The following is a 26,586-nucleotide window of genomic DNA, read 5'->3' on the forward strand; positions in this document are numbered from 1 at the left end:
TCGCTGTGGTGATGCACAGGTTTTTCATTTTGTTTTTGTTTTTTTCTGCAGGTTGAAGCTGATCTTGGTTATCCAGGGGGAAAAGCAAAAATAATTCACAAGGAGTCTGATATAATAATGGCTTTTTCAATTAATAAGGCAAGGACATTAAATGATTGTGTATATTAATGACTATAAACTTGTTGATTGTTAAGAAAAAAAAAATTATTAAAAAACTGAGTGACTTAAAATAAAGTTGGCTTAGAGACATGTCCATATAATACATGTACATAATTGGTGTCTTCACATGAAATGGATATGCAGCTCATTATATGTGGGAAGTCTCCTGCAGAAAAATGGCAGATATCAAATAGTTCTATACATTTATTATGCTAGGGAAAAATAAACATCTACATTCTTTGTTTTGCAGGCTAACAACAATGAAATTGTGCTGGCTTCTACACATGATGTGCAAGAACTGGATGTATCAAGTCTTTTAGCTGCTCAACCCTATATATGGATTGGAGAGGAATACGATAAAGAATCTAAAAGGTAAGCATGTCTCTCTTTTTAGGGCTCATTCACACTACGAAATTTCCTCAAAGGGATTTTCAGAGCAGTGATTCCATTTGTACCAGGCACCGGCAAAAAAAAGTTGGCGCTAGGAGCACCTGGAAATGTGCCATTTCAGTAGATGGCTATGCATTTCAGAGCAGGATCGACCAAAAGAATAAACATATTCATTCTTTCGCTGCAGTCTGGGATCCAGAATTTCCATAGTGTAAACGGTGCAGCAGAATCACATTGAAAACAATGGAAAGCTGCTGCACCATGATTTATGAGCGTAATTGAAAAATTTGTAGTGTAATTGACTCTTACTGGTTTACAGTTAATATCCTAAGAATCCTAATCCTTAATGTTTACACTATGTTTTGTTCCTTAGTTCTGATGACCTCGATTTCAAAGGGTCCACTACAGCCATTCATCAATCGGGTGTGGCTCCCTTTCACCTTGCACAGATGCAGTCCTCTTCATCCATGCCCTGGCTTGGAAGTGGGCAGACAAGCACTGGAGCTGGCATTGTATGTACATTTTGCATTATAAAATATTGTATAATAGTGCATTCATTCACCAATATGTGCATTCACTTGTTACACTACTTTTATTTAACCCTTGATGTGATAGATTGCTTTTTCTAAAGGCTTCAAATTGTACATGTTCGCCTTATAGCCCTGAGATTGCATGAGCACAGAAGCTGTGCTTATGCAAGTAATAGCAGTAATGAAACAGTAATACAGAATTATTTGAAGCATTACACCCAAGTAAAACTACCAAAAAAGTTACATTAGGTTAAGTAATAATGGATAAAAGTGGATTTACTGTATACAACTTAAAAAAAAAAATAGTATACTTTGGGGGAAAAATAAAATAAAACATTTTTTTTTTTCTTTTTATTAATAGTTCTAAGTGACAATAAAATAATGTAGTGGGCTAGGAGCATAGTTTGAACCAATTTTTATTTATTTTTATTATGTTTTATTTTATTATATGTAACTTTAGTATATACATACATATTTACATATTATGTTTTTAATGTGTAAATGGATGAAGAGGTGGTGTAGCTCACTAAAGCATAAGAACGTTCCTAAGGTTAACTGGTGTAATCTAAACCCTAAATAGACATATCATTTAATAAAAAATAGTAAGCCAGTCCTCAGAGGATCGTGAAGAGTGAAAAATGGATAGATAAATGGAGAGAGAAGGATGTCACAGTAAAACATTGTAAATCAGTATTCTGGACCTGAGATATGGCTAATTAAGTGCACAATATTTATTATACATAAAATAAAATGGTAATCCGGTACTATCCAAGCAGGGCCCTTGCTGTGGAAGTAGTAAGATAATAAAAATGACAAATAAATAGGATGACAAGTGTTAAATGGAATAAAACAGAAATGGATTATATAATAAAACCAACTATAAGGAATCAAATGTCCATAATCAAATGCCTCAGTCTCTTATGAAATTCACTCAAGATAAGTGTGGAACAAGTCCCTTTAAAAGCAATTAGAAGGTTGATGCACAGCAACAATCCCCACCTTGTAAATCGCTCTGCACTTGCAGGTTGGCACGGAGCTGCGTCCGGCCTCCGGTTAGTGGATTTGATGCCGTGGGAGTGCTGGAAATCCCAGAATGTTCTGATACAGTTGGCCTATGAGCGTACGTCAGGATCGTCAGTCTCTGCGCTCGCTGTGCATAGATGGATGGGCTGGCTGCTGTTGGCACAGAGCGATGTCCCACCTGGATGTATACAGTTGTAGCAGGTACAGCAGGTAAAAGGCATGCTGGCAGATGGTATAAGCTGGCAGATGCTGTACAGGCTGGCACGGACCTGTGTCCGACCTATGGGAACAGGGATGATGGTAGTAGATAACAGAACGATAGTCTGTAGTAGCGTCCTCGTGCCGGCAGTATGGTGCGTGGTTGAGTGGTACCAAATTAAGAGGTTTACAGTGCTTCCAAATAATGGTGGAAGCAAGAGTCATAAGAGTTGGTGGTTATGGAAAGGTAAAACAGGCTAGACGTGTTTCAAGGCCGCAGGCCTTTCCTCAGTAGCTTAATAGAGATGACCAGATAGCTCCAAAGTCCAGTTTATATAACCACAAAATGGTGATGCCATGAGGATAAACGGGGAGGGGGAGGGAAAGGTAAAGGGTAGCATGTAAAACATATAAATGGCAGCAGTAGGAGGGAAGAGTAAAGGGTAGCATGTAAGACGTGGAAATGGCATCAATAGGGGAAAAAAAAAAAACTGTAGGAATTGTAAATATCAGACATAGGAAATGCTAACCCTTCTGGATACCAAAATGAAAATGGATAGATAATGATAAGAAAAAAAAAAGAAGAAATAGAAAAAATAGGAGAAAAGATGCATTAAGATTTAAAAAAAATAAACGAATGAATGAATTTGCATGTAAGGTAAAAAAAGAGAGTAAAAATATATTACTAATGACCTGAATAACTCAAAAAGGAAGACCGATGAAATACGAGAGCGGGATCAACCCCAGGGTCCGTCATTGCATCGGTAAAACGACCTGCCGATGAAGGGCCGTGAGAGAGAGCCTGACTCCAGTAGTTTACAGGAAACCGAAGATTTCCATTTCAGCGTTGAGTCCTCTTGGTATCAGTGTGTCAAACATTTTCTTGGCTTCGGCTCTTGACACTCGTGAAATATATCCAACATTTCTTCACACTAAGAATGGCTGTGAAAGTAAGATCAGACGGGTCTTGGCTATGGAATTCATTAAAGTGTAAAGATAAGGGATGTGTGTTTTGATGTCCTTCTTAATATTATATATATATGCTCTTCTATAGGAATTTTTTGTTGTCTCTTTGTGTGACTGATATATTGTTTGCCACACTTGCATTGGATTAGATAGATTACCATTTTATTGTGGCATGTAAGGCATTCCGAAATCTTATGTGTGAATTCATTAGATGTAGATGAAATGTCCACCATGTTTTTTAGGAAAATTTGTAGTTTTACAGCCAGAACAGGATCCACATCTGTGGAAACCTTTTGTTTGAAGCCAAGTGGAAGGTTCATTGACACCCAACACACTTTAATGAATTCCATAGCCAAGAGCCGTCTGATCTTACTTTCACAGCCATTCTTAGTGTAAAGAAATGTTGAAGAGGCAGTTACTATATTTCACGTGTGTCACGAGCCGAAGCCAAGAAAATATTCAAGTTTGACAGACTGATAACGAGAGGACTCAACGCTGAAATGGAAATCTTCGGTTTCCTGTAAACTACTGGAGTCGGGCTCTCTCTCAAGGCCCTTCATCGGCAGGCCGTTTTACTCACTCGATGACGGCCCCTGGGGTTGATCCCGCTCTCGTATTTCATCGGTCTTCCTTCAAGGTTTTACATTTGAGTTATTCAGGTCATTAGTAATATATTTTTACTCTTTCTTTACCTTACATGCAAATTCATTCATTCATTTTTTTTCTTTATGCATCCGTTCTCCTATTTTTTTCTATTTCTTATTTTTTTTCTTATCATTATCTATCACTTTTCATTTTGATATCCAGAAGTGTTACCATACCCTATGTCTGATATTTACAATTACTACTGTTTTGTCCTATTGATGCCATTTCTATGTCTTACATGCTACCCTTTACTCTTCCCTCCTTCTGATGCCATTTATATGTTTTACATGCTACCTTTCCCTCCCCCTCCCCTTTTACCCTCATGGCATCACCATTTTGTGGTTATATAAACTGGACTTTGGAGCTATCTGGTCATCTCTATTAAGCTACTGAGGAAAAGGCTGTGGCCTTGAATCACGTCTAGCCTGTTTTACCTTTCCATAACCACCACCTCTTATGACTCTTGCTTCAACCTTAATTTGGAAGCGCTGTAACCCCCCTAATTTGGTACCACTAAACCACGGACCTTACTGCCGACACGAGGACGCTACTACTTTCTGTTATCTACTACCATCATCCCGGTTCCCATAGGCCAGACGCAGGTCCGTGCCAGCCTGTACAGCATCTGCCAGCTTGCCTTTTACCTGCTGTACCTGCTACAACTGTGTACATCCAGGTCAGACATCGCTCTGTGCCAACAGCAGCCAGCCCGTCCATCTATGCACAGCGAGTGCAAAGACTGACCATCCTGACGTACGCAGAGTGGATCTACAAGGTAGCTAGTGGTGCTGTGCATCAATAATTGCTTTTAAGGCACTTGTTCCACACTTATCTTGAGTGAATTTCATAAGAAACGGAGGCATTTGATTATGGACATTTGATTCCTTATAGATGGTTTTATTATATTCCATTTCTGTTTTATTCCATTTAACACTTGTCATCATATTTATTTGTAATTTTTTTTTATCTTACTACTTCCATAGCAAGGTCCCTGCTTGGATAGTAGAGGATTACCATTTTATTTTATGTATAAAAAATATTGTACACTTAATTAGCCATATCTCAGGTCCAGAATACTGATTAAAAACATTTTACTGTGACATTCACACTGGATATCATCCTTTTCTCTCCATTTATCTTTTTATCTATCCATTTTTCACTCTTCACGATCCTTTGAGGACTGGTTTACTATTTTTTGTATTTAATGTGTACCTTTTCTTTTGTTACTCTTCTCAAAGCTGATAAAAAGGAATCTAAACAATGTTAAAAGAATGGCATCACACCCAGTCCACCAGTACTGTAAGTACCCATAGTGAAAATCTAGTGTGACAAATACACATTATTTATTTCACAAGTGTAAATTTTTTTTAAATGAATTTCCACTAGATCTTACTGGTGCCCAAGACGGTAGTGTCCGCATGTTTGAGTGGAGTCGACCCCAGCAGCTTATTTGCTTCCGCCAAGCTGGAAATGCTCGAGTTACAAGATTGTACTTTAATTCCCAAGGCAATAAGGTTTGTCATTGTTTTTGTTTAGTTATTGATGCTCTTGAATTAGTGGGACCACAATTAAGAAGATTAGATATGAATGTTTTATATAATGTCACTTTTTAACTTGCAGTGTGGTGTTGCTGACGGAGAAGGATTCTTGAGCATTTGGCAAGTTAATCAGACAGTTTCCAATCCAAAACCATACTTGGTAAGTCTCTAAGATAACAAATGTTAGTCTAACCCATTGGCGCACCAGGATGTAAATGTCCCATCCAAACAATAAAGCAAGTGCTGGACCCGCCACTAATGGTGGACATCTGCCACTACACTGATGTCTACCATTAACCCCTTTAGATGCTATAATCAACACTGATCATGCCATCTGAAGTAAAACAGAGTATTTGAGAGACTCATTGGACCACCCATGGCACAATCGCGGGGGTCCAGTGACTCAAGTTGGAAGCAGAGAGTGATTACAAAGTCACATATATGCAAAAGTGGTACCAATAAAAACTACAGATCACGGTGCAAAAATGAGCTCTATACAGCACGTATACGGATAAATGAAAGTTATGGGGTCAAAACAGGGCAATTTTAAACATACTCCTTTTGTTAAGAAAAAATGTTTGTCGTATTTTAACCCCTTAAATGGGCACTGTCAGATTAAAAAAACAGCGTTGTACATCTTGACAAAATATTAACCTTTCTAATATACTTTATAAGAAAATTTTATTTCCTATTTATAGAAATAATGGCTTATAAAATCATGGCTTTGTCCAAGCTGAAGTACAGGCATGGTCAAAGTCCAGTAAGTGAGGGTGGACTAGCACTCTTCTGTCTGATAGGACAGGAGAGAGAACAGAGGATTGCTATCAGACAGGAGAGAGAACAGAGGATTGCTATCAGACAGGAGAGAGCACAGAGGAGTGCTATCAGACAGGAGAGCGCACAGAGGAGTACTATCAGACAGGAGAGAGCACAGAGGAGTGCTATCAGACAGGAGAGAGCACAGAGGAGTACTATCAGACAGGAGAGAGTACAGAGGAGTGCTATCAGACAGGAGAGAGCACAGAGGAGTGCTATGAGACAGGAGAGAGCACAGAGGAGTGCTAGCCCACCCTCACTTACTGGACATTGCCCCACCTATGCTTTAGCTTTGACAAAGCCATGATTTCTATAAAAAGGAAATACATTTTCTTTTGAAATATATTAGAAAGGTTAATGTTTTGCCAAGATGCAAGGAAGCCGCCTGTTATGTCCTTAAAGGGGTACTCCGCCTATAGACATCTTATCCTCTATGCAAGGGGTAGGGGATAAGATGTCTGATTGCGCCACCGCAGTCATCCCGTGCACGGAGCAAACTTGCCAGATGACTAGCAATGCGGCGCCAGAGGCTCGTGATGTCACGGCCTTGCCCCCCTCGTGACGGCCACCACGTCCCCTCCCATATACTTTCATTGAATCAGTGTGCCAAGATGTCACAAGGGGGCATGGCCGTGACGTCACGAGTCTCCGGTGCCGCAGCTGGTATCCTTTGGATAGGGGATAAAATGTCTAGGAGCGGAGTACCCCTTTTAAGGAGTAATCAAGCTTATAGAAATGTATCCCCTATGCAAAGAATAGAGGTTAAGGGGCAGATCTTTGGGGGGGGGGGGGTGGCCTCTGGCACCCCCTGCAATATCGTGCCCGGCAACTCTGATCTCCTCCAGCGATGGTCGTCACGCCCCCTCCATGCATCTCTATGGGAGAGCCGGAGGTACAAGGCCTTGGCTCACCCATTGAGATGAATGTAGGGTGCATGCCAACCTCTACGACAACAGGAAATCACTGGGGTCCCAGAAGTAAGACCCCCACTATCTCACACTTATTACCTAGCCTTTGGATGGGGGTATATTTTTTGAAGCTCAAATCTGACATGTCTCTCTTTAACCTCTTAAGGACACAGGGCGTACCTGTACATCCTACACCCACACCCGAGATATAATGCTGGGTCACGGGTCGGTCCTGGCGGCTAACGGTAGCAGGGACCCGTGGCTAATACCGGACATCACTGCTCACAGGAATTAACCCTTCATACGCGGCAATCAAAGTTGATCGCCGTGTCAAAAGTTTACAAAAAAAGCATTCCCGGCAGCTCAGTCAGGCTGATCGGGACCATCGCGGTGAAAGCACGGTGTCCCGCTCAGCTGTTAGGACATGAGGAGGGTCCCTACCTGCTTCCTCTCTGATCGCTGATTCACTGCTTCATGCCGGAGATCCAGGCAGGAGCAGTGGAGCGCCGATAACACTGACCATTGCAATGCTATGGCAAAGTGTTAACAAAATAATTAACAAATGTGATTTAACCCCTTCCCTAATAAAAGTTTGAATTACCCCCCTTTTCCCATAAAAAAAAGCTATGTAAATAAAAATAAATATAAACATTTGTGATATCGCCGCGTGCGTTAATGTCCGAACTATAAAAATATATCATTAATTAAACCGCACCGTCAATGGTTTACACGTAAAAAAAATTCTAGAATCCAAAATAGCATATTTTTGGTCACTTTTTGTACCATAAAAAAATGAATAAAAAGCCGATCGAAACAAAAATGGTAACGATAAAAACTTTATATTGGTCAGAAGAGGACATTTTTAAACATATTAATTTTCGGGCATGTATTTATGATGACAAAAGTAACATAAAATCAATCGTAAATAAGTAGGGTATCATTTTAACTGTATGGTCCTACAGAATAAAGATAAAGTGTAATTTTTACCGAAAAATGCACTGCATAGAAACGGAAGCCCCCCTTAAGGGGTTAAGTTGTAAAAACTTTTAAATGCTTTTACTGAGCAAAGCGATCCTGAACGATCCTTGTAATTTATATTAGTATTACATTTTTGTTGATACATGCAACATTTTTTGTTAAAATCTCCAAAATAATGTGAAAAATTGGAAACTTTCAATTTTTTTTTTTTTTTTTGTTATGGCATTCTAAATGTTATCTATTTAATGGGAGCCCTAACAAAGCTTAAATGGGCACTGTCATGAAAAATAATTTTTGATATGTTGTAGTACTTAAGTACTACAACATATCTCTAATATACTTTTATTTAAAAAAAAATGCTTTTAAAACATTTTAAAAGAAATTTGAAATTCGGCCACTAGGGGGCGCCCTCCTAGTGGCCGAATGCAGTGCGGAGTGAAGTCACTGCAAAATTCCGACTGATTCCGGCAGGGCATCAGTCGAAATTTTGCGCAGGCGCAGTAACATCCAGGGCTGCGCATCGGCTTCCCGCACTCGCCGACGGCCCTGCTGCAAGGTGCGGGCGGTGCGGGGGGTTGGCTGCTCCAGCATGGTGCGTGGAGTGCTGCTCCAAGGTATGGGGGGGGATGGGGGGGAACTGCTGCAAGGTGCGGGGGGATGGGGGGCGCTGCTGCAAGGTACGGGGGGGATGGGGGGCACTGCTGCAAGGTACGGGGGGGGGGGGGATGTTGTTTGGGTTTACTTACCGAGCGGCAGGAAGAGTCTCCCCCGCACCCGTCCCTCCCGCATCGGCTCCTGGCTCACTCCTTCCCCCATGAAACTCCTGTCCTGGGTGCCTCCAGTTGTTTTACCACTACAACTCCCAGCATGCCCTGACAGCCAATAGATGTCAGGGCATGCTGGGAGTTGTAGTGGTGAAACAGCTGGAGGCACCCTGTTAGGAGAACTAAGGGCGGAAGTGCCGGCCCCAGCAGGCATCAGTGACGTGGTGCCTGCTGGGGAAGTCTGCCTGGTAGTGAGCACACTGCCAGGCAGACTAAATGCCATTTTAAAAATAGTAAAAAAAAATAAAATAAAGGCAGGGAGGGTGTTAGGGATAGAAGTGCAATAGGCAGGGACAGAAAAAAAAATCATGATGGTGGGAGCTACCCTTTAAAGCGTACCTGTCATAGTGGAAACAAAAAAGTGATATGTTACTCAGTACCTAATCCTGATCGTGTGCATATATTTTTATGTGTCTAGAACCTATATAGCCAGAGAAAAAAACATTTATCTGCTGCTGAGTTTCTTTTTCATCTTGCTGGCTGGAGGGGGTGTGTCTAGTCATCACTGTGAAAGTGACTGATAATCTGCTGGGAGTGAGCCTGGGCAGTCAGCTGATGACTCCTCTCTACCCTTTCCTTTCTGGGTGTATGTACATTCCGATATAGGTATGGGTATGTGCAGAGAATTGCACCCTTGTCAGTAGTACAGACTAGGGTGCAATGCTCTGCACATACCCCCACCTGTATAGGAATGTACATACACACACACTACTATACACATGGGGGGGGGTGTATGTGCAGACTGCAGAGCATTACACCCCAGTGTCTGTAGAAGACCCTAGGATGTACAATGCTCTGCAGTCTGCACAAATCCCCCCCCCCCCCCCCCCCCATGTGTGTGTATGTAAATTTTTATACAGGTGGGAGTATGAGCAGACTGCAAAACATTGCACCCTAGGGTCTGGGAGGATTGCTGAGATGCAGACACTTACAGACCCAGCCGGGCCGCAGTACTGGTACAGTCATGATCCTCCAGGGCAGGCTACCCAGGCTCCACAAAATGGCAAGTGGGGTGGCAATGGCAGGGTGATGAGACATAAGAGGGACACAATCCCAATGCAGCCCTCTAGTACAGAGCTCTATGCTGCTGCAGCACAAAGGACAGGTAGCACAGAGCTCAGCAGCAGACTCCTCCGTGCCTAATAGCATGAAAGCTAAGGCCTCGCTCACTGCTCTACATGGGCTGAATTACTATGAAACTAACCTTGGTGCGTGTCCCGGAGGCAGCGGGGGAGGGGGGGAGGTTTAGAAAAAAGCTCCAGTAGGGCCCGTGAGTGTTTTCCACACTGCCTATGTGTGCCCGTGCATGCACACTACATGCCTTTTGTATTCACTTCCAGGCAGTGGAAGAGAGAGGTGGTAACTATAAAAGCAAGTAGTGATTGTTTGAGCTAGTGATTGTGGGTCTGAATACAAGAGTGTGAAGTATACATGTGAGTGTAAGTATAAAAGTGAGAGGAATTTAAAATTAATGGACTTTAAATTCAGGGAGTTTAATTGAAATATTTGATTGTTTTTTATACTGTTAACTTTTTTCAATCCCCAAATCTAGTATGGTCTCCATGTTGAAAAGGCAGTCCAGTGTGCATCTTGCATAATGTATTCAATCCTTGAACAGCAGTTTGAGGGTGCATATTGTTGTGTGAGATGTGTGCGAGTTGTTCATTTGGAAGCCCAGATCCTGGATCTAGAGGAGCAACTGGCAACACTGAGACGCATTGACAACTTGGAGAGGAGTCTCCTGCTCACTGAGCAAGTACTCTCTGGGGTAGAGGTGGCGGAGGATAGTGGAACAGAAGTGCAGGACAGTCAGGCAGCTAGCTTGGTTACAGTTAGAAAACGGAGTAGAGGGAAAAGTTTGTAGAGTGAAGAGGCTAGTCCTGATCTGGCACATCCCAACAAGTTTGCCCGGTAGGCAGATGAGGGGGATGCCATTTCAGAGCTAGCAGTACTGCAGCAGTTCTCTGCCTCTGACCACCGGGGGGGGGGGATGGGAGGAGTGCAGGGCAAGCCAGACAGGTATTATTATTAGGGGGACAGACAGGGCGATCTGTCACAAAGACCGTGATCGCCGAACAGTGTGTTGTCTTCCTGGAGCTCAAGTTCAGCACATCGTGGATCGGGTTGACAAGTTGCTGGGTGGGGCTGGAGAGGACCCAGCAGTCATGGTACATATTGGCACCGATGACAAAGTATGAGGTAGGTGAAGTGTCCTTAAAAATTATTTCAGGGTCTTAAGCCGCAAGCTTAACCTCTTCAGGACGCTGGGCTTATGCACACGCCCTGCATCCCGAGTCCTTAAGCACGTTGGGCGTATGCATACGCCCGTGGGAATTCCAGTCCCCGCCGCTAGCCGGTTGGGGACCGGACCGGGATGCCTGCTGAAATCATTCAGCAGGCATCCCGGCACATCGCCGAGGGGGGTCCATGTCGGCGATCGCAGAAAATCGCATGGAGACCGGTACCTTACCTGAAGATGGCCTGGGGACCACAGAGCGAATGAAAATGAAAGTAAAGCAATCTTTACTGTGACAACCACTAGGAAGGCAGAACTGCAACTCCCAGCATGCCCAGACAGCCAAAGGCTGTCTAGGCATGCTGGGAGTTGTAGTTTTGCAACATCTGGAGGGTCACAGTTTAAAGACCACTGTTACAGTGGTGCCCAAACGGTAGCCCTTCAGGTGTTGCCAAACTACAACTCTCAGCATGCCTAGACTGCCCAGACTGTAACATCTGTCCCTTCAGATTTAGCAATTTTCATGAAATGTTTGAAAATTGCTGCTCTACTTTGAAGCCCTCTAATTTTTTCAAAAAGTAAAAATATGTCCATTTTATGATGCCAACATAAAGTGGACATATTGTATTTGTGAATAAAAATAAAATTTATTTGGAATATCTATTTTCCTTACAAGCAGAGAGATTCAAAGTTAGAAAAATACAACATTTTCAAAAATTTCATGAAATTTGGGGATTTTTCACCAAAAAAAGGATGCAAGTAACAACGAAAATTTACCACCAAAATAAAGTAGAATATGTCCCGGAAAAACAATCTCAGAATCAGAATATTCGGTAAAAGCATTTTAGAGTTACTAATGCGTAAAGCGACAGTGGTCAGAATTGCGAAAAAGGGCTCAGTCCTGAAGGTGATAAAGGGCTGCGTCCTTAAGGGGTTAAGGCGAGGACCTCCACGAGCCACACCAGAGAGGCAGCGGGAGATTAGGGAGGTAAACAAGTGGCTCAGAAGCTGCTGTAGGAAGGAGGGGTTTGGGTTCATGGAGAACTGGGCCGATTTCGCTGTCTGATACCGGCTCTATCGTAGGGACAGCCCTCAATGGGGAGGGGGCACTGTGCTTGGGGAGAAGATGGCTAGAAGGGTGGAGGAGTGTTTAAACTAGGGACTGGGGGGGAACCTACAACATAAAGGGGGAAGATAGGGTAGATAGAGAGGGGGGACTTATTAATATACCTTGGGGTGGAGTGGAGGGAGGGTTTAGAATAGTTAATAGGGATAGGCTTCATAGGAAGAAAAAACACAGACCTTTGAATTGCATGATGACTAATGCCAGAAGTCTGATCAATAAAACAGAGTAACTGGAGTGGTTGATGTCTGAGGAGGATTTTGACATAGTGGGTATAACAGAGACTTGGTTGGATGATAGCTGTGACTGGGCGGTCAACATACAGGGTTATTTTCTATTCAGGAAGGATCGGACAAAACGGAAAGGGGGAGGAGTTGGTCTTTATGTGAAATCAAGCCTGAAGGCCGCACTGCGGGAGGATATATGGGAGGGAAATGATAATGTGGAGTCATTATGGGTAGAAATATATGGAGATGAAAATAAAAAAATTCTGATAGGGGTTTGCTAGAAGCCACCAAACAAAATGGGAGAGCCAGAAGATCAATTACTGAGGCAAATAAACAAGGCTGCAAATCAGAATGAGGTGATATTAATGGGGGACTTCAACTACCCTGATATAAACTGGGAGACTGAGACCTGTGAATCTCATAAAGGAAACAGGTTTCTGACTATAGCTAAAGACAATTAACTGTCCCAAATGGTGCGGGGCGTGACCAGAGGGGGCGCCCTACTGGACTTAATATTAACCAAGAGATCTGACAGAATAACTAATGTGCAAGTAGAAGGACACCTAGGAAATAGTGATCATAATATAATACATTATAGCTTGTTTTCAATAAGGGAATCTCTCGAGGGGCCACAAAAACATTGAACTTTAGGAAGGCAAAGTTTGATCAACTCAGAGGCCCTTAACAATATAAATTTGGTATAATGTCCTCAAAAACAAGAATACTGACATTAAATGGGAGTTTTTTTAAGAATATTTAAACTTTTCACTGTAAGACGTATATACCTTATGGGAATAAAAGGATCAGGAATAAAAGAAAACCAATATGGATGAATAAAAATGTTAAAGGGGTACTCCGGTGAAAACCTTTTTTCTTTTAAATCAACTGGCTCTGGAAAGTTAAACAGATTTGTAAATGACTTCTATTAAAAAATTCTAATCCTTCCTGTACTTATTAGCTGCTGAATACTACAGAGGAAATTCTTTTCTTTTTGGAATGCTCTCTGATGACATCATGAGCACAGTGCTCTCTGCTGACGTTATTATAATAATAACAAGTCTTTATTTATTTATTGTTGTCCTTTATTTATTGTTGTCCTTAGTGGGAGCAGTGCTAACCACTAAGCCACCATGCTGCCCTTGGCATACATCTGCTATGCACGGTTGCTAAAATGGACAGAGATGTCAGCAGAGAGCACTGTGCTCGTGATGTCATCAGTGTTCCAAAAAGAAAGGAATTTCCTCTGTAGCATTCAGCAGCTAATAAGTATTGGAAGGATTAAGATTTTTTAATAGAAGTAATTTACAAATATGTTTAACTTTCTGGCACCAATTGATTTAAAAGAAAAAAGGTTTTCACCTGGGTACCCCTTTAAGGGAGAAATAAATGACAAAAATAAAGCATTTAAACTACTAAAAGAGGATGGCAGTGAAGAAGCATTAAAAAGCTATAGAGAAAAAATTTAAATATGTAAACAAAAAACAGATAAAAGCCGCAAAAATAGAGACAGAAAGACACTTTGACAAAGAGAGTAAAACTAACCCCAAAATGTTTAACTATATAAATAGCTAAAAGGTTAAAAATTAAAGTGTTGGCCCTTTATAAAATGATGAGGAGGAAATTATAGACGGCGAACAGGAAAAAGCAAATATATTAAACAGATTCTTCTCCACTGTATTCACCGAGGAAAATGAAATGCCAGGTGAAATACAGCGAGATAAGGTAAACTCCCCAGTACAGGTCACCTGTCTAACCCAGGAAGAAGTACAGTGCCACCTACAAATAATCAAAATAGAGGTCCAGGTCCACATGGCATTTACCCCCGTGTTCTAAAGGAATTAAAGGAGTATTCCAGAATAGGAAAATTGTACTCCATACTTCCAGCAGTAAAAAAGATAAAGAGGTACATACCTTCCTTCGCTCCCCCGGTGCCTCCAGTAACCCACTCCGGTCTCCGCCGCAATCCTCTTCCTGGTTGCCGGTGGTCATCAGGTGCCGGGGAGGAAAATGTCACACTGCCGCTCAGCCTATCACCGGCCGAGTCGGGACTTCGCTGCGGCCGGTGATTGGCTGAGTGCGTTATAACTCGCCGAGGATCGCGGCGGAGACCGGGGTGGGTTACTGGAGGCACCGGGGGAGCCAAGGAAGGTATGTACCTCTTTATTTTTTTTACTGCTGGCAGTATGGAGTACAATTTTCCTATTCTGGAGTACTCCTTTAAGTAATGTAACAGACAGACCCCTATTTTTAATATTCAGGGACTCTATAGTGACAGGGACTGTTCCCCAGGACTGGCGCATGGCAAATGTGGTGCCAATATTTTAAAAGGGGTCAAAAGGTGACCCCGAGAATTATAGGCCTATTAGTTTAACCTCCGTTGTATGTAAATTGTTTGAGGGTTTTCTAATAGATGTTATTTTGGAGTATCTTGATAAAAATAAATGTATGAACCCATATCAGCATGGCTGTATGAGGAATCGGTCCTGTCAAACTAACCTGATCAGCTTTTATGAGGAGGTGAGCTCCAGACTGGAGCGGGGGAATTGCTGGATGTCATATATCTGGATTTTTCCAAAGCATTTGATGCGGTGTCACATAAAAGGTTGGTGCATAAAATGAGAATGCTTGGACTGGGAAAATGTGTTCAAGTGGGTAGATAACTGGCTCAGTTATAGGAAACAGAGGGTGGTTATTAATGGTACTTATTCTGATTGGGTGACTTTTACTATTGGGGTACCACAGGGGTCCGTCTTAGGTCCTGTTCTATTTAATATATTTATTAATGACCTTGTAGAGGGGTTGAATAGTAAAGTAGCAATCTTTGCAGATAATACTAAACTTTGTAAAGCGGTAAACACTATAGAGGACAGGGCACTGTTACAAATGGATCTGGATAGGTTGGAGGTTTGGGCTGGGAAGTGGTAGAGGAGTTTCAACACTGATAAATGTATTGCACATGGAGAGGAAAAATCCGGGCTGGGATTATGTATTAAATGGGAGAACTTTTGTGACAACTGATGGGGAAAAGGACTTGGGAGTCTTAGTTAATAGTAAATTTAGCTGTAGTGACCAGTGTCGGGCAGCTGCTGCCAAGGCAGATAAAATCATGGGGTGCATCAATAGGGGCATAGATGCCCATGACAAGGAAATAATTCTACCGCTGTACAAATCACTAGTCCATGTGCAATTCAGAAAGGTAGAAGTAAGGGTTGCACTCATAGGATAGGTGCAAAAACTGTGTGAATTATTTTATTCCATCGGTGCAATTAAAACAAGCAGCATGACAGGATCCAGCCGGTGGATCGATTCATGACTGGGTGACAGCCGTTGCGCGTGCGCATGCACGCTTCATCAGACCCTCCCCTCTCTCAGGTAGGCCACCTTTTTATAGCATACCTGCTTGATGACGTAACCGAGGGAGGGATGAACGGGTTTACACGTTCATCAATGTATCATGTTCACACCGTAACAGTAATGTACAACAGCATACAAATAGACAAATTCGTCATTATTTAAAAATCCTTTAAAACTCATGCAGGCAACGTTTAAGGTTGTTTAATTCCTTCAAAGAATAAGACTCATTGCAGGTAACCTATAAGAACACACTGAAGTCTAACCTCTCATTAAGGCCCAAGTTACTTTGGGCATTTGTTCTGAGGATCCATTTTGCTTCAACCTGAAGTTTTTCTTCAGGTCACTACCTTCCCTGTTGTGGATGCATTGCAGCCCTTGAAATATCAGGTTCTTACAATCTCCTCCATGCACATCAACCATATGTGCAATAAACCGCGGTGACCCTTTACCTGAGCGCACAGAATAGACATGCTCCCGAAACCGGGTGTGAACAGGTCTCTTCGTGCTGCCCAGGAAAAATCTACCGCAACTGCAAGTGATCACCCAACCACCCAAGGGGTCCTACATGTGATCAAGCTATTCACAATTGCTTCTACGCCTCCAACTTTTACCAGTTTACCTGGTTTAAAAAATGGGCACCAGTTGCAAGACCCGCACCGGTGGTTCCCTTTCGGACAGGCATTACTGAGCCAGTTACTTTCACGCTGTGAACTTGCATTATGTAGATCTCATGTAAAATGTAGATCTCATGATCTGGTCTTTCAGATTTTTACATCTGCGGAAGGCCACCATCGGCCGATCGGGTACCAATTTACCAAGCTCTGGGTCGCTCTTTACCACATGCCAGTTGTTTAAGACTGCTTTTCTTATACAATCTGCCATTGGGCTATACTGAAATGAAAAGGAGAAGTGTCTGGCTGCATCACATGCCGCTCCCTTTGGGTTTCTTCTCCTACCATTTACTAACCCCTCTCTATCCTGAGCCAGGGCTCTCTTATATGCTCGGTCCAGAATCGAGAGGGGATAGCCCCTCGCATGCAACCTCTCCCTCAGTTGCACCAGCCTGCACCCTAAACTTCTCAACTGTACTGTTTATGCGGCGTAGGCGCAAAAACTGCCCATATGGCACCGCACGTTTTACATGGGGAGGGTAATAGCTAGTGAAATGAAGGAGGGAGTTGCATGCTGTAGGCTTTCTAAAGCCAGTGGTCGTAATCTCGCCATCCAGGAATTCTAGTTGTTTTTTGTCAGTTTTAAACATAAACCTCAAGTTCATATTATTGGTTTCATTTAAATGTTTCACGAAAGCCTCAAAGTCTGTCTCGGTGCCATCCCAGGCCATGAACACATCGTCCACGAACCTGAGATAGCACCGGACGGACCTGAGGTAAGGGTTGTTGTCAGTAAACACATATCTGTTTTCAAACATTGCCACGTAGAGATTGGCAAAGGTACACACGACCGGGGTGCCCATGGCCACACCTCCAGTCTGCGCGTACCACTGCCCATCGAACTGGAAGGAGTTATTGAGAACAAAACGTAAGGCATCACAAATAAACTGAATAGTATCCGATTGTCTATCGGTGCGTTCTAGCAGTTCTTTGATACATTCTACACCCAGCTCTTGAGGTATGCTAGTATATAGCGATTCAATATCTATGGATGCTAAGATGTAATTTTCTGACCAGGGAATGTTTTGTATATAGTGGAGAAATTGATTAGTATCCTTTACTAGTGCTGGCACTTCCTGCAGAAGGGGTCGCAGAACCCAATCCAGATATTTGGACAAGGGCTCTGTGACAGATCCCACCCCCGAGACGATCGGTCGCCCAGGGGGTGAGATCAAGGTCTTATGAACCTTCGGCAGGAAGTACCAGCGCGGAAAGGTAGGACATGGAGGGATCAATTTTTCGGCTCTATTCTTAGATAAAATACCTCTCTCCACGGTCTTTCTTTAGAACATTTGTAAATCTGCCTTGGTCTTTTCGACAGGATTCCCCCGCAATCTCCTATAGCTTCTTATACCTCTTTTCGATAATCATCTTTCGACATTATTACATTATTACAAGATTCCCGCACTTGTCGGACTTTTTACAAATCACTAGTCAAACCACACATGAAATACTGTGTACAGTACTGGGCACCAGTGTACAAGAAATATATAGTGGATCTGGAGAGGGTTCAAAGACGGGCAACCAGGGTAATACGGGGAATGGGAGGACTACAGTACCCAGAAAGATTATCAGAATTAGGGTTATTTAGTTAAGAAAAAAAGAAGGCTTAGGGGAGACCTAATAACTATGTATATTTATATCAGGGGACCGTACAGCGATCTATCCCTTGACCTATTTATACCCAGGACTGTATCTATAACAAGAGGGCATCCTCTAAGTCTTGAAGAAAGAAGGTTTCTACACCAGCACAGACAGGGGTTCTTTACTGTAAGAGCAGGGAGACTGTGGAATTCTCTGCCAGAGGAGGTGGTCATGGGGAACTCTGTAAAATAATTTAAAAGGGGTCTGGATGCATTTTTGGAGAATAACAACATTACAGGTTATGGATTCTAGATCTATAAGGACAGAAGGTTGATCCAGGGATCTATTCTGATTGCCATATTTGGAGTCGGGAAGGAATTTTTACCTCTAGTATGATTTTTTTTTTTTTTTGCATTCCTCTGTATCAACTCAGTAGGGACTCATTAGGGTTATAGGTTGAACTTGATGGACTCTCGTCTTTTTTCAACCTTACGAACTATGTTACTATATATGTTATATGATAATGCAGGGATTGCTTATACTGGATACCAGCACGCTTTATGGCCGGTATCTAGGATGTTGCAAAATCTAGACTAGTCTGTCTGACTAAAAGACAGGCGACCCCTAGTGGCGGCTATTTTGAACTTTTAATTTTGGGTGAAATTTTTATTTATTTTTAACAGTTGTATATTATGAAATGGCATATTATGAGTCAATCTATACAATCTATACAATCAGAAACTATTTGTGTTTTGAGGTCTATAATACATTTTAGGTAATTACATTTACAGCAAAGTTATATCTTGTCCGCTAGTTTATGGTTGTGAGTCTGTGTAGTCTACAAATGTATGACAAATGAGACAAACTTGTATTTTATAATATTCATTTTAATTTTATTAATCTGTCTGTCATAAAGACAACGTCAAGGTTACACTTGACGATAAAAACGCTGCTTGCCAAATCTGCTATAATAAATATCAGGAAGACATATCTTTTTTTATTCTCTTCATGGCTTTAATAACCGTTGTGAACTGAGTGGACTTTCATCCAGAATCTAATGCAGTTTACATCAGTGGCCTTGTATTTAAAAATGGCTTAGGTACAGTCAGAAAAGGAAGGTTTTTCCCTTGTAGGTAATTTTCGTGTTTACATCTGCAGGCGGGATGATAACTGGATTACATTTTTTCATTATAATCTGTTGGAATATGTATTCACATGGAAGATGTTGAATTCAGTCATAATCATGTGCTTTCAGCAAACCTTTAAATTGCAACTCCATCTCTATATTCTATGGAATTAGGTTTTCATAAAACTCTTAGTAATCAGACATTTCTGATGTTTTTTTCTAAAGCTTCTTGATTGCGGAAAATTATGTCTTGGTAGAGTGTGCCTGGAGACTTCTGGAAGGAAATGAATCGCATGTCTTTTTACATTGTGGATTAGGTTGCGTGTATAGACAATACTGTACATTTTATATGCAATATACTGTTTTTTGGTACCTTATTAACATATGCAATAATGATCTATTCTATCAATTAGAAAAAAATGAACCTGAACAGGGTAACTCAACTACTTTATTTTCAGCTATTTTTATTGAAGTTTTACAACTTTTTTTTAAAAAGAAAAAAAAAAACACATCTCCCCACCCACACCCCCTTAAAACCCTCCCAACAGACCTACCAATAGAAAAGTCCCATGTCCACCATAAGGCCGAGTCCATCCGAGTTGATCCTTCATGTGAGCTAATATAGAACAAACAATAACAGCATTCCAGGTAATACATAGAAAAGGAAAACAAAACCATCAAAGCAGCTCCATAGCTCCACATGCTGTACAGGCATGGCAGACATAACCCCACCACCACCAAATCCTGCACATACTGGAGATGGGCACCCCTCAAGAATCATCCGATTCAAGAATCATCCAAACTCAACTGCTTTTAGTTAAAGCGCAACTGTCATGGATATTGTACCCCCAGTCTAATAACATGATAGGATAGATGATGATACTTGTAATGCAGCTATACTTTTGGCTGCTCTTTATCACACTTCATCAGCAGGAAAATAGTTTTATCGTGCGGTCAGCAACAGTCGGATAGGTGTGGCTGGGGATCGTAATGCCCCACCTCCACCACGCCTATCCCCTGTAAGTGAGCGCTTGGATCACTGTGTGATTTACACACAGGTCCCCATCCTCGATGTTCATGATGCGCGGTCTGGAGTGACTCCACTGAGCCTATACATATTATGTGCACCTCTATGATTTACAGTGCCCGTACTCCTCTTCTTTCTTCTCCTGGTGCCGGAGACGCGCTGCTTCTGCTTCCATTAGAGGCAGCGAGCTCGCTCCCTGCCTCCAGCACTGCACAGGAGCACTGAGCTAGTGGCAGACAACGTGAGTGAGCGTTTTCTCTCTGCCTCTAGTGAAAGCAGAAGCAGCGCGTCTCCAGCACCAGAAGAAGAAAGAAGAGGAGTACGGGCACTGTATATCATATATCATAGAGGTGCACATAATATGTATAGGCTCAGTGGAGTCACGCCGGCCCGCACATCATGGATATCGGGGGTGGGGACCTGTATGTCAATCACACAGTGGTCCCAGCGCTCACTTTACAGGGGATAGCCATGCCGGAGGTGGGGCATTACGATATTACGATCCCCAGCCACACCTATCCGACTATTGCTAACCGCACGATAAAACTTTTTTCTTGCTGATAAAGTGTGATATAGCTGCATTGCAAATATCATAATCTATACTATCATGTTATTAGTCTGGGGGGCGGGACAATATCCATGACAGTTGCGCTTTAAGATCCGCTTATCCAGGTCTGAGGTCAGGTGAAGGTTTAAGCTGTGCTATTTCATCACACCTTTCATCACCTCCTGGACCATATAATTCCCCCTACCCCCTTAACCTGCTTGATCACCCCGTGCCATTTCATTCCCCCCTTGATCACCCACTGGGCCACTTCAATTAAGGGGGCGAGTCCAAATGAGCTTATTTATGTATTTTTTAAACTTTTTATTTATTACATTTTTTAAATTTATAGCAGTATTTTTATTGCTATTACTGTTACGTGGTATGCATTTGTATTGCACTGATCAGTACAATCGATGATCTACTTATATAGTCTGCTAGAAGCCTGGACATGCCGTGCATGAAGCGAGCACAGCTCCCCATGACATAAATGTACCTCATGGTCCCAGGGCACCATGACGTACTTTTAACCCCTTAAGGACTCAGCCCATTTTGGCCTTAAGGACTCAGACAATTTAATTTTTACGTTTTCATTTTTTCCTCCTCGCCTTCTAAAAATCATAACTCTTTTATATTTTCATCCACAGACTAGTATGAGGGCTTGTTTTTTGCGCGACCAGTTGTCCTTTGTAATGACATCACTCATTATATCATAAAATGTATGGCGCAACCAAAAAACACTATTTTTGTGGGGAAATTAAAACGAAAAACGCAATTTTGCTAATTTTGAAAGGTTTCGTTTTCACGCCGTACAATTTATGGTAAAAATGACGTGTGTTCTTTATTCTGAGGGTCAATACGATTAAAATGATACCCATTATTACATACTTTTGTATTATTGTTGCGCTTAAAAAAAATCACAAACTTTTTAACCAAATTAGTACGTTTATAATCCCTTTATTTTGATGACCTCTAACTTTTTTATTTTTCCGTATAAGCGGCGGTATGGGGGCTCATTTTTTGCGCCATGATCTGTACTTTTTTTTGATACCACATTTGCATATGAAAAACTTTTAATTAATTTTTTCTAATTTTTTTTTAATAAAATGTATTAAAAAAGTAGGAATTTTGGACTTTTTTTTTTTTTTTTTCGTTCACGCCGTTCACCGTATGGGATCATTAACATTTTATTTTAATAGTTCGGACATTTACGCAAGCGGCGATGCCAAATATGTCTATAAAAAAATGTTTTTTACGCTTTTTTGGGGTAAAATAGGAAAAAACTGACGTTTTACTTTTTTATTGGGGGAGGGGATTTTTCACTTTTTTTTTACTTTTACATTTTTTTACATTTTTTTTTACACTTGAATAGTCCCCATAGGGGACTATTCATAGCAATACCATGATTGCTAATACTGATCTGTTCTATGTATAGGACATAGAACAAATCAGTATTATCGGTCATCTTCTGCTCTGGTCTGCTCGATCACAGACCAGAGCAGGAGATGCCGGGAGCCGCACGGAGGAAGGAGAGGGGACCTCCGTGCGGCGTTATGAATGATCGGATCCCCGCAGCAGCGCTGCGGGCGATCCGATCATTCATTCAAATCGCGAACTGCCGCAGATGCCGGGATCTGTATTGATCCCGGCACCTGAGGGGTTAATGGCGGACGCCCGCGAGATCGCGGGCGTCGGCCATTGCCGGCGGGTCCCTGGCTGCGATCAGCCGCGCATGACACGGGCATCGCTCCGATGCCCGCGGTTATGCATAGGACGTAAATGTACGTCCTGGTGCGTTAAGTACCACCTCACCAGGACGTACATTTACGTCCTTAAGGGGTTAAAGGGGTTATCCAGGAAAAAACTTTTTTTTATATATATCAACTGGCTCCAGAAAGTTAAACAGATTTGTAAATTACTTCTATGAAAAAATCTTAATCCTTTCAGTACTTATGAGCTTCTGAAGTTAAGGTTGTTCTTTTCTGTCTAAGTGCTCTCTGATGACACGTGTCTCGGGAAACGCCCAGTTTAGAAGAGGATTGCTATGGGTATTTGCTTCTAAACTGGGTGTTTCCCGAGACAGGTGTCATCAGAGAGCACTTAGACAGAAAAGAACAACCTTAACTTCAGAAGCTCATAAGTACTGAAAGGATTAAGATTTTTTAATAGAAGTAATTTACAAATCTGTTTAACTTTCTGGAGCCAGTTGATATATAAAAAAAAGTTTTTTCCTGGAATACCCCTTTAAGTCATGGTCCTCTAGTTGTTAAAGACACTGATGAAGTAGAATGCAGAGAGCAAATGTTGCCTCTTTCAGTAGTTGGAGGTCATGAAGGCTGCAGATGCCCTCACTATAATTTGTCAATGCTTGCCATTCCGGACAATAGGCGGGCATGTTCCCGGTTTGGACAGTGCTCCGCTAGTCAAGGACGCCGGCCTAAAAAAATATTGTTTTTAGTAATTCTTTACATTAGAGTTATTATACAGTGTTATGAAAAGTTTTTGACAAATTGAAGAGGAAGGAATCTGTTTTATGTAAAATATTTGCAATCACTCAGGCTAATGTATGTTCAAAGCTTTACCAGGGTAACTAAACTGGGGTACTGTGGCAGAACTGAATGCCAGAACCGTGCTGGGCCAGGTGGGTATGCTGCAGCTTATTTTACAGCCCTAGCATGCTGTAATTTAGTTACTTGTAGACTTTCATGTTCATCATTTTACACATGGCTCTATTAGGTAATGAACTTTAAGGTAAGTGAAAATTGATGCGTTTGACACCATTTTTGAATCAGTTTTGTTAACTCGAAACAGATGGTCCTTTATTGGCAGTAATCTTCAGATGTACTGTAGTTTTGTCCTACCTTCAGTGTTAGTTATATATTAATGCATTAAATGCTTTCACAACGGGGCATCACTATCCTTACATCATTATTTGGCAAAGGTTTTTAGATAACATAACTTTTGATCCTTATTTTATTTATGAAAACATTAAAACTCTTAAAATTTTTTATTTATTTCACTTTATTTTCTCAGAGTTGGCAGTGTCATACTAAAACCACAAGTGACTTTGCATTTATTACCTCATCAAGCTTGGTTGCTACATCGGGACAATCCAATGATAATAGGTATGGTGTATGCATGTTACAAACATATAGAATGTGAAGGGAGATGAGAACCATTTGGCCCTTCTATCCTGAATCCTATCAATAGTCCCTGGCCCTATCTTATATGAAGGATAGCCTTATGCCTATCCCATGCATGCTTAAACTCCTTCACTGTTTTTGCAGCGACCACTTACTTACTCTCTCAGTAAAGTAATACTTCCTGATATTACCGCATAAACCTTTGCCCTTCTAATATAAAACTAAGTCCTTTTGTGAAATTTTGCTTTTATGTCCTTACCAATCACAGTTAAGGAGATGAGTGAACATTTTACTTTCACCCAGTATTTGAATAAGTTAGAAAAATTGACTGTAAACTACCCAATATAGGGTATTTACCCTATAGGGATATAAATACCCTATATTACTTTCAATCCAGTACATGGAAATGGTCTTTGTTGGTCTTTGTTGTACAACTATCAAATTCTAATGAATTTACACTATGTTATATGTTCTTAAGAAGATAACCTATTTCCCTTATGTATTGGGGGAATGTTCTTAACATTATTGAAAAAAGTAACATTTCATGTCAACCTTTAAATTGACTTACATGTAAATTCGAAGAACACAACATTTTCAAATTCTAATTTTTGTAGATATATATATATATATATATATATATATATATATATATATATATATATATATATATATATATATATATAATATATATTAGTTAGTTAGTTAGTTAGAGTATTTGGTGAGAATTTTGAATTTGTTCTACTTAAGAAAACCTTTAAACAATCCCCATATTACCAGGCTGTTATTCCTATCTTGTCTCTTTGCTATTTAAATCATGAATACTCAGATTTAACTCTTTATTTTTTTATTTTAGAAATGTTTGTATGTGGGACACATTAATATCACCAAGTAACAGTCTTGTTCATGGTAAGCAATAACTATACTGCTTGCCTTTGCAGTGTCTAAAAAAAAATTATGAATATATAACAGATTTGTCAGCTGTAAAACCTAAAAAGGAAGAAATGTAAAAATGTAATGTTTAATTAGCTTTGGGTTGTTAGCTAGTTGCTTATTCAAAGTAGACTACTATAATTACATAGATTAGAGGTGCTGTAATGTGGTCAGACTTGGCTTTCTTTAAAGGGGTACTCCAGTGGAAAAGGTTTTTGTTTTATTTTTATTTTTTTAAATCAACTGGTGCCAGAAAGTTAAACAGATTTGTAAATTACTTCTATTAGAAAATCTAAATCCTTCCAGTACTTATTAGTGGCTGTATACTACAGAGGAAATTATTTTCTTTTTGGATTTCTTTTCTGTCACGAACACAGTGCTCTCTGCTGACACCTGCTGCCCATGTCAGGAACTGTTCAGAGCAGGAGAAAATCCCCATAGCAAACATATGCTGCTCTGGACAGTTCCTAAAATGGCCAGAGGTGTCAGCAGAGAGCACTGTGTTTGTGACAGAAAAGAAATCTAAAAAGAAAAGAATTTCCTTTGTAGTATACGGACTCTAATAACTACTGTAAGGATTAAGATTTTTTAATAGAAGTAATTTACAAATCTGTTTAACTTTCTGGCACAAGTTGATTTAAAAAAAAAAAAGTTTTCCACTTTAGTACCCCTTTAAAGGGGAACTCCGATACATAAGTACTTATCCCCTGTCCACAAGATAGGTGGTAAATGTCTGATACCACTGGGAGCACCCTGGCTGTCTTCATGCTTTTGACCTCGGCACAAGGAGCTGGCCGACACGCCCCTTCATGTATTTCTATGGGAGAGCCGAAGATACAGCTCTCGTGTTTCTTTAGCCCTCCCATTTTTTTTTATTTTTTTTTTTAGCTTGGAATTTTAGAATGTCACTGGAAGAAAGAGAGACAGTGATATCATAGGTCAGGTGCCATGCTAGCAAAACTTGGAAGGGGTGCATTTTCTTTTAGTAATGTTCTGTTATGTTAGTAAACTACTTATTTCATGTGTCCTTCTAGGGAAGATTGATTATTAAAATAAGAATTTGGAAAACCCCTTTAACTTAAAACTCCCTGTTGGGTGGGTCCACACTGCGTTTTTGTCTCCATTTCACATTTATATTCCATTTAATTTTGCTGTATATAAAAATGTCTTAAACTATGTTATTGCGTACAGCAAAAAAAAAAAAGTATAGGTTGCAATCTACTTCTTTCTATAATGTATGTTAACGGGAAACTGATTCTGATCCATTTTTATCATCCATTTACCAACCAACCTACCAAACTGGACCTTAGCTATATATTCTGTACTGAGTCATATACTGTAGAAACAAAAATAAAAAAATAAATATCTAATATAAAGTTAACTTTGTCTTTACCATTATTTTTTACTTTTTTTTTTCAGCTTTCAACTGCCATGATAATGGTGCCACCGTTCTTCAGTATGCACCAAAACAGCAGCTCTTGATCTCGGGGGGCAGGAAAGGATACATCTGTATCTTTGACATTAGACAAAGGCAACTTCTCCATACCTTTCAGGCTCATGACTCGGCAGTGAAAGCTCTTGCCCTGGATACTTCTGAAGAATGCTTTGTCACTGGCTCAGCCGAGGGAAATATGAAGGTATAGTAC

At 40.9% G+C, this 26,586-nt stretch overlaps 1 protein-coding gene across 3 annotated transcripts in view; it reads left to right on the forward strand.

The window, feature by feature from the left end:
- DMXL2 (Dmx like 2) overlaps positions 1–26,586 on the forward strand; it is a 184,816-nt gene that overhangs the window by 156,419 nt on the left and 1,811 nt on the right. For all 3 annotated transcript variants that reach the window (XM_056572295.1, XM_056572293.1, XM_056572294.1), the window contains 9 exons: positions 52–138; positions 410–531; positions 923–1,061; positions 5,150–5,210; positions 5,298–5,425; positions 5,532–5,609; positions 23,901–23,992; positions 24,864–24,916; positions 26,360–26,577. In XM_056572295.1, the coding sequence (XP_056428270.1) occupies positions 52–138; positions 410–531; positions 923–1,061; positions 5,150–5,210; positions 5,298–5,425; positions 5,532–5,609; positions 23,901–23,992; positions 24,864–24,916; positions 26,360–26,577 (978 nt within the window). The remainder of the gene's footprint in view (positions 1–51; positions 139–409; positions 532–922; positions 1,062–5,149; positions 5,211–5,297; positions 5,426–5,531; positions 5,610–23,900; positions 23,993–24,863; positions 24,917–26,359; positions 26,578–26,586) is intronic.

The sequence above is a fragment of the Hyla sarda genome, chromosome 4 (assembly GCF_029499605.1).
Source record: "Hyla sarda isolate aHylSar1 chromosome 4, aHylSar1.hap1, whole genome shotgun sequence".
Lineage (NCBI taxonomy): Eukaryota > Metazoa > Chordata > Amphibia > Anura > Hylidae > Hyla > Hyla sarda.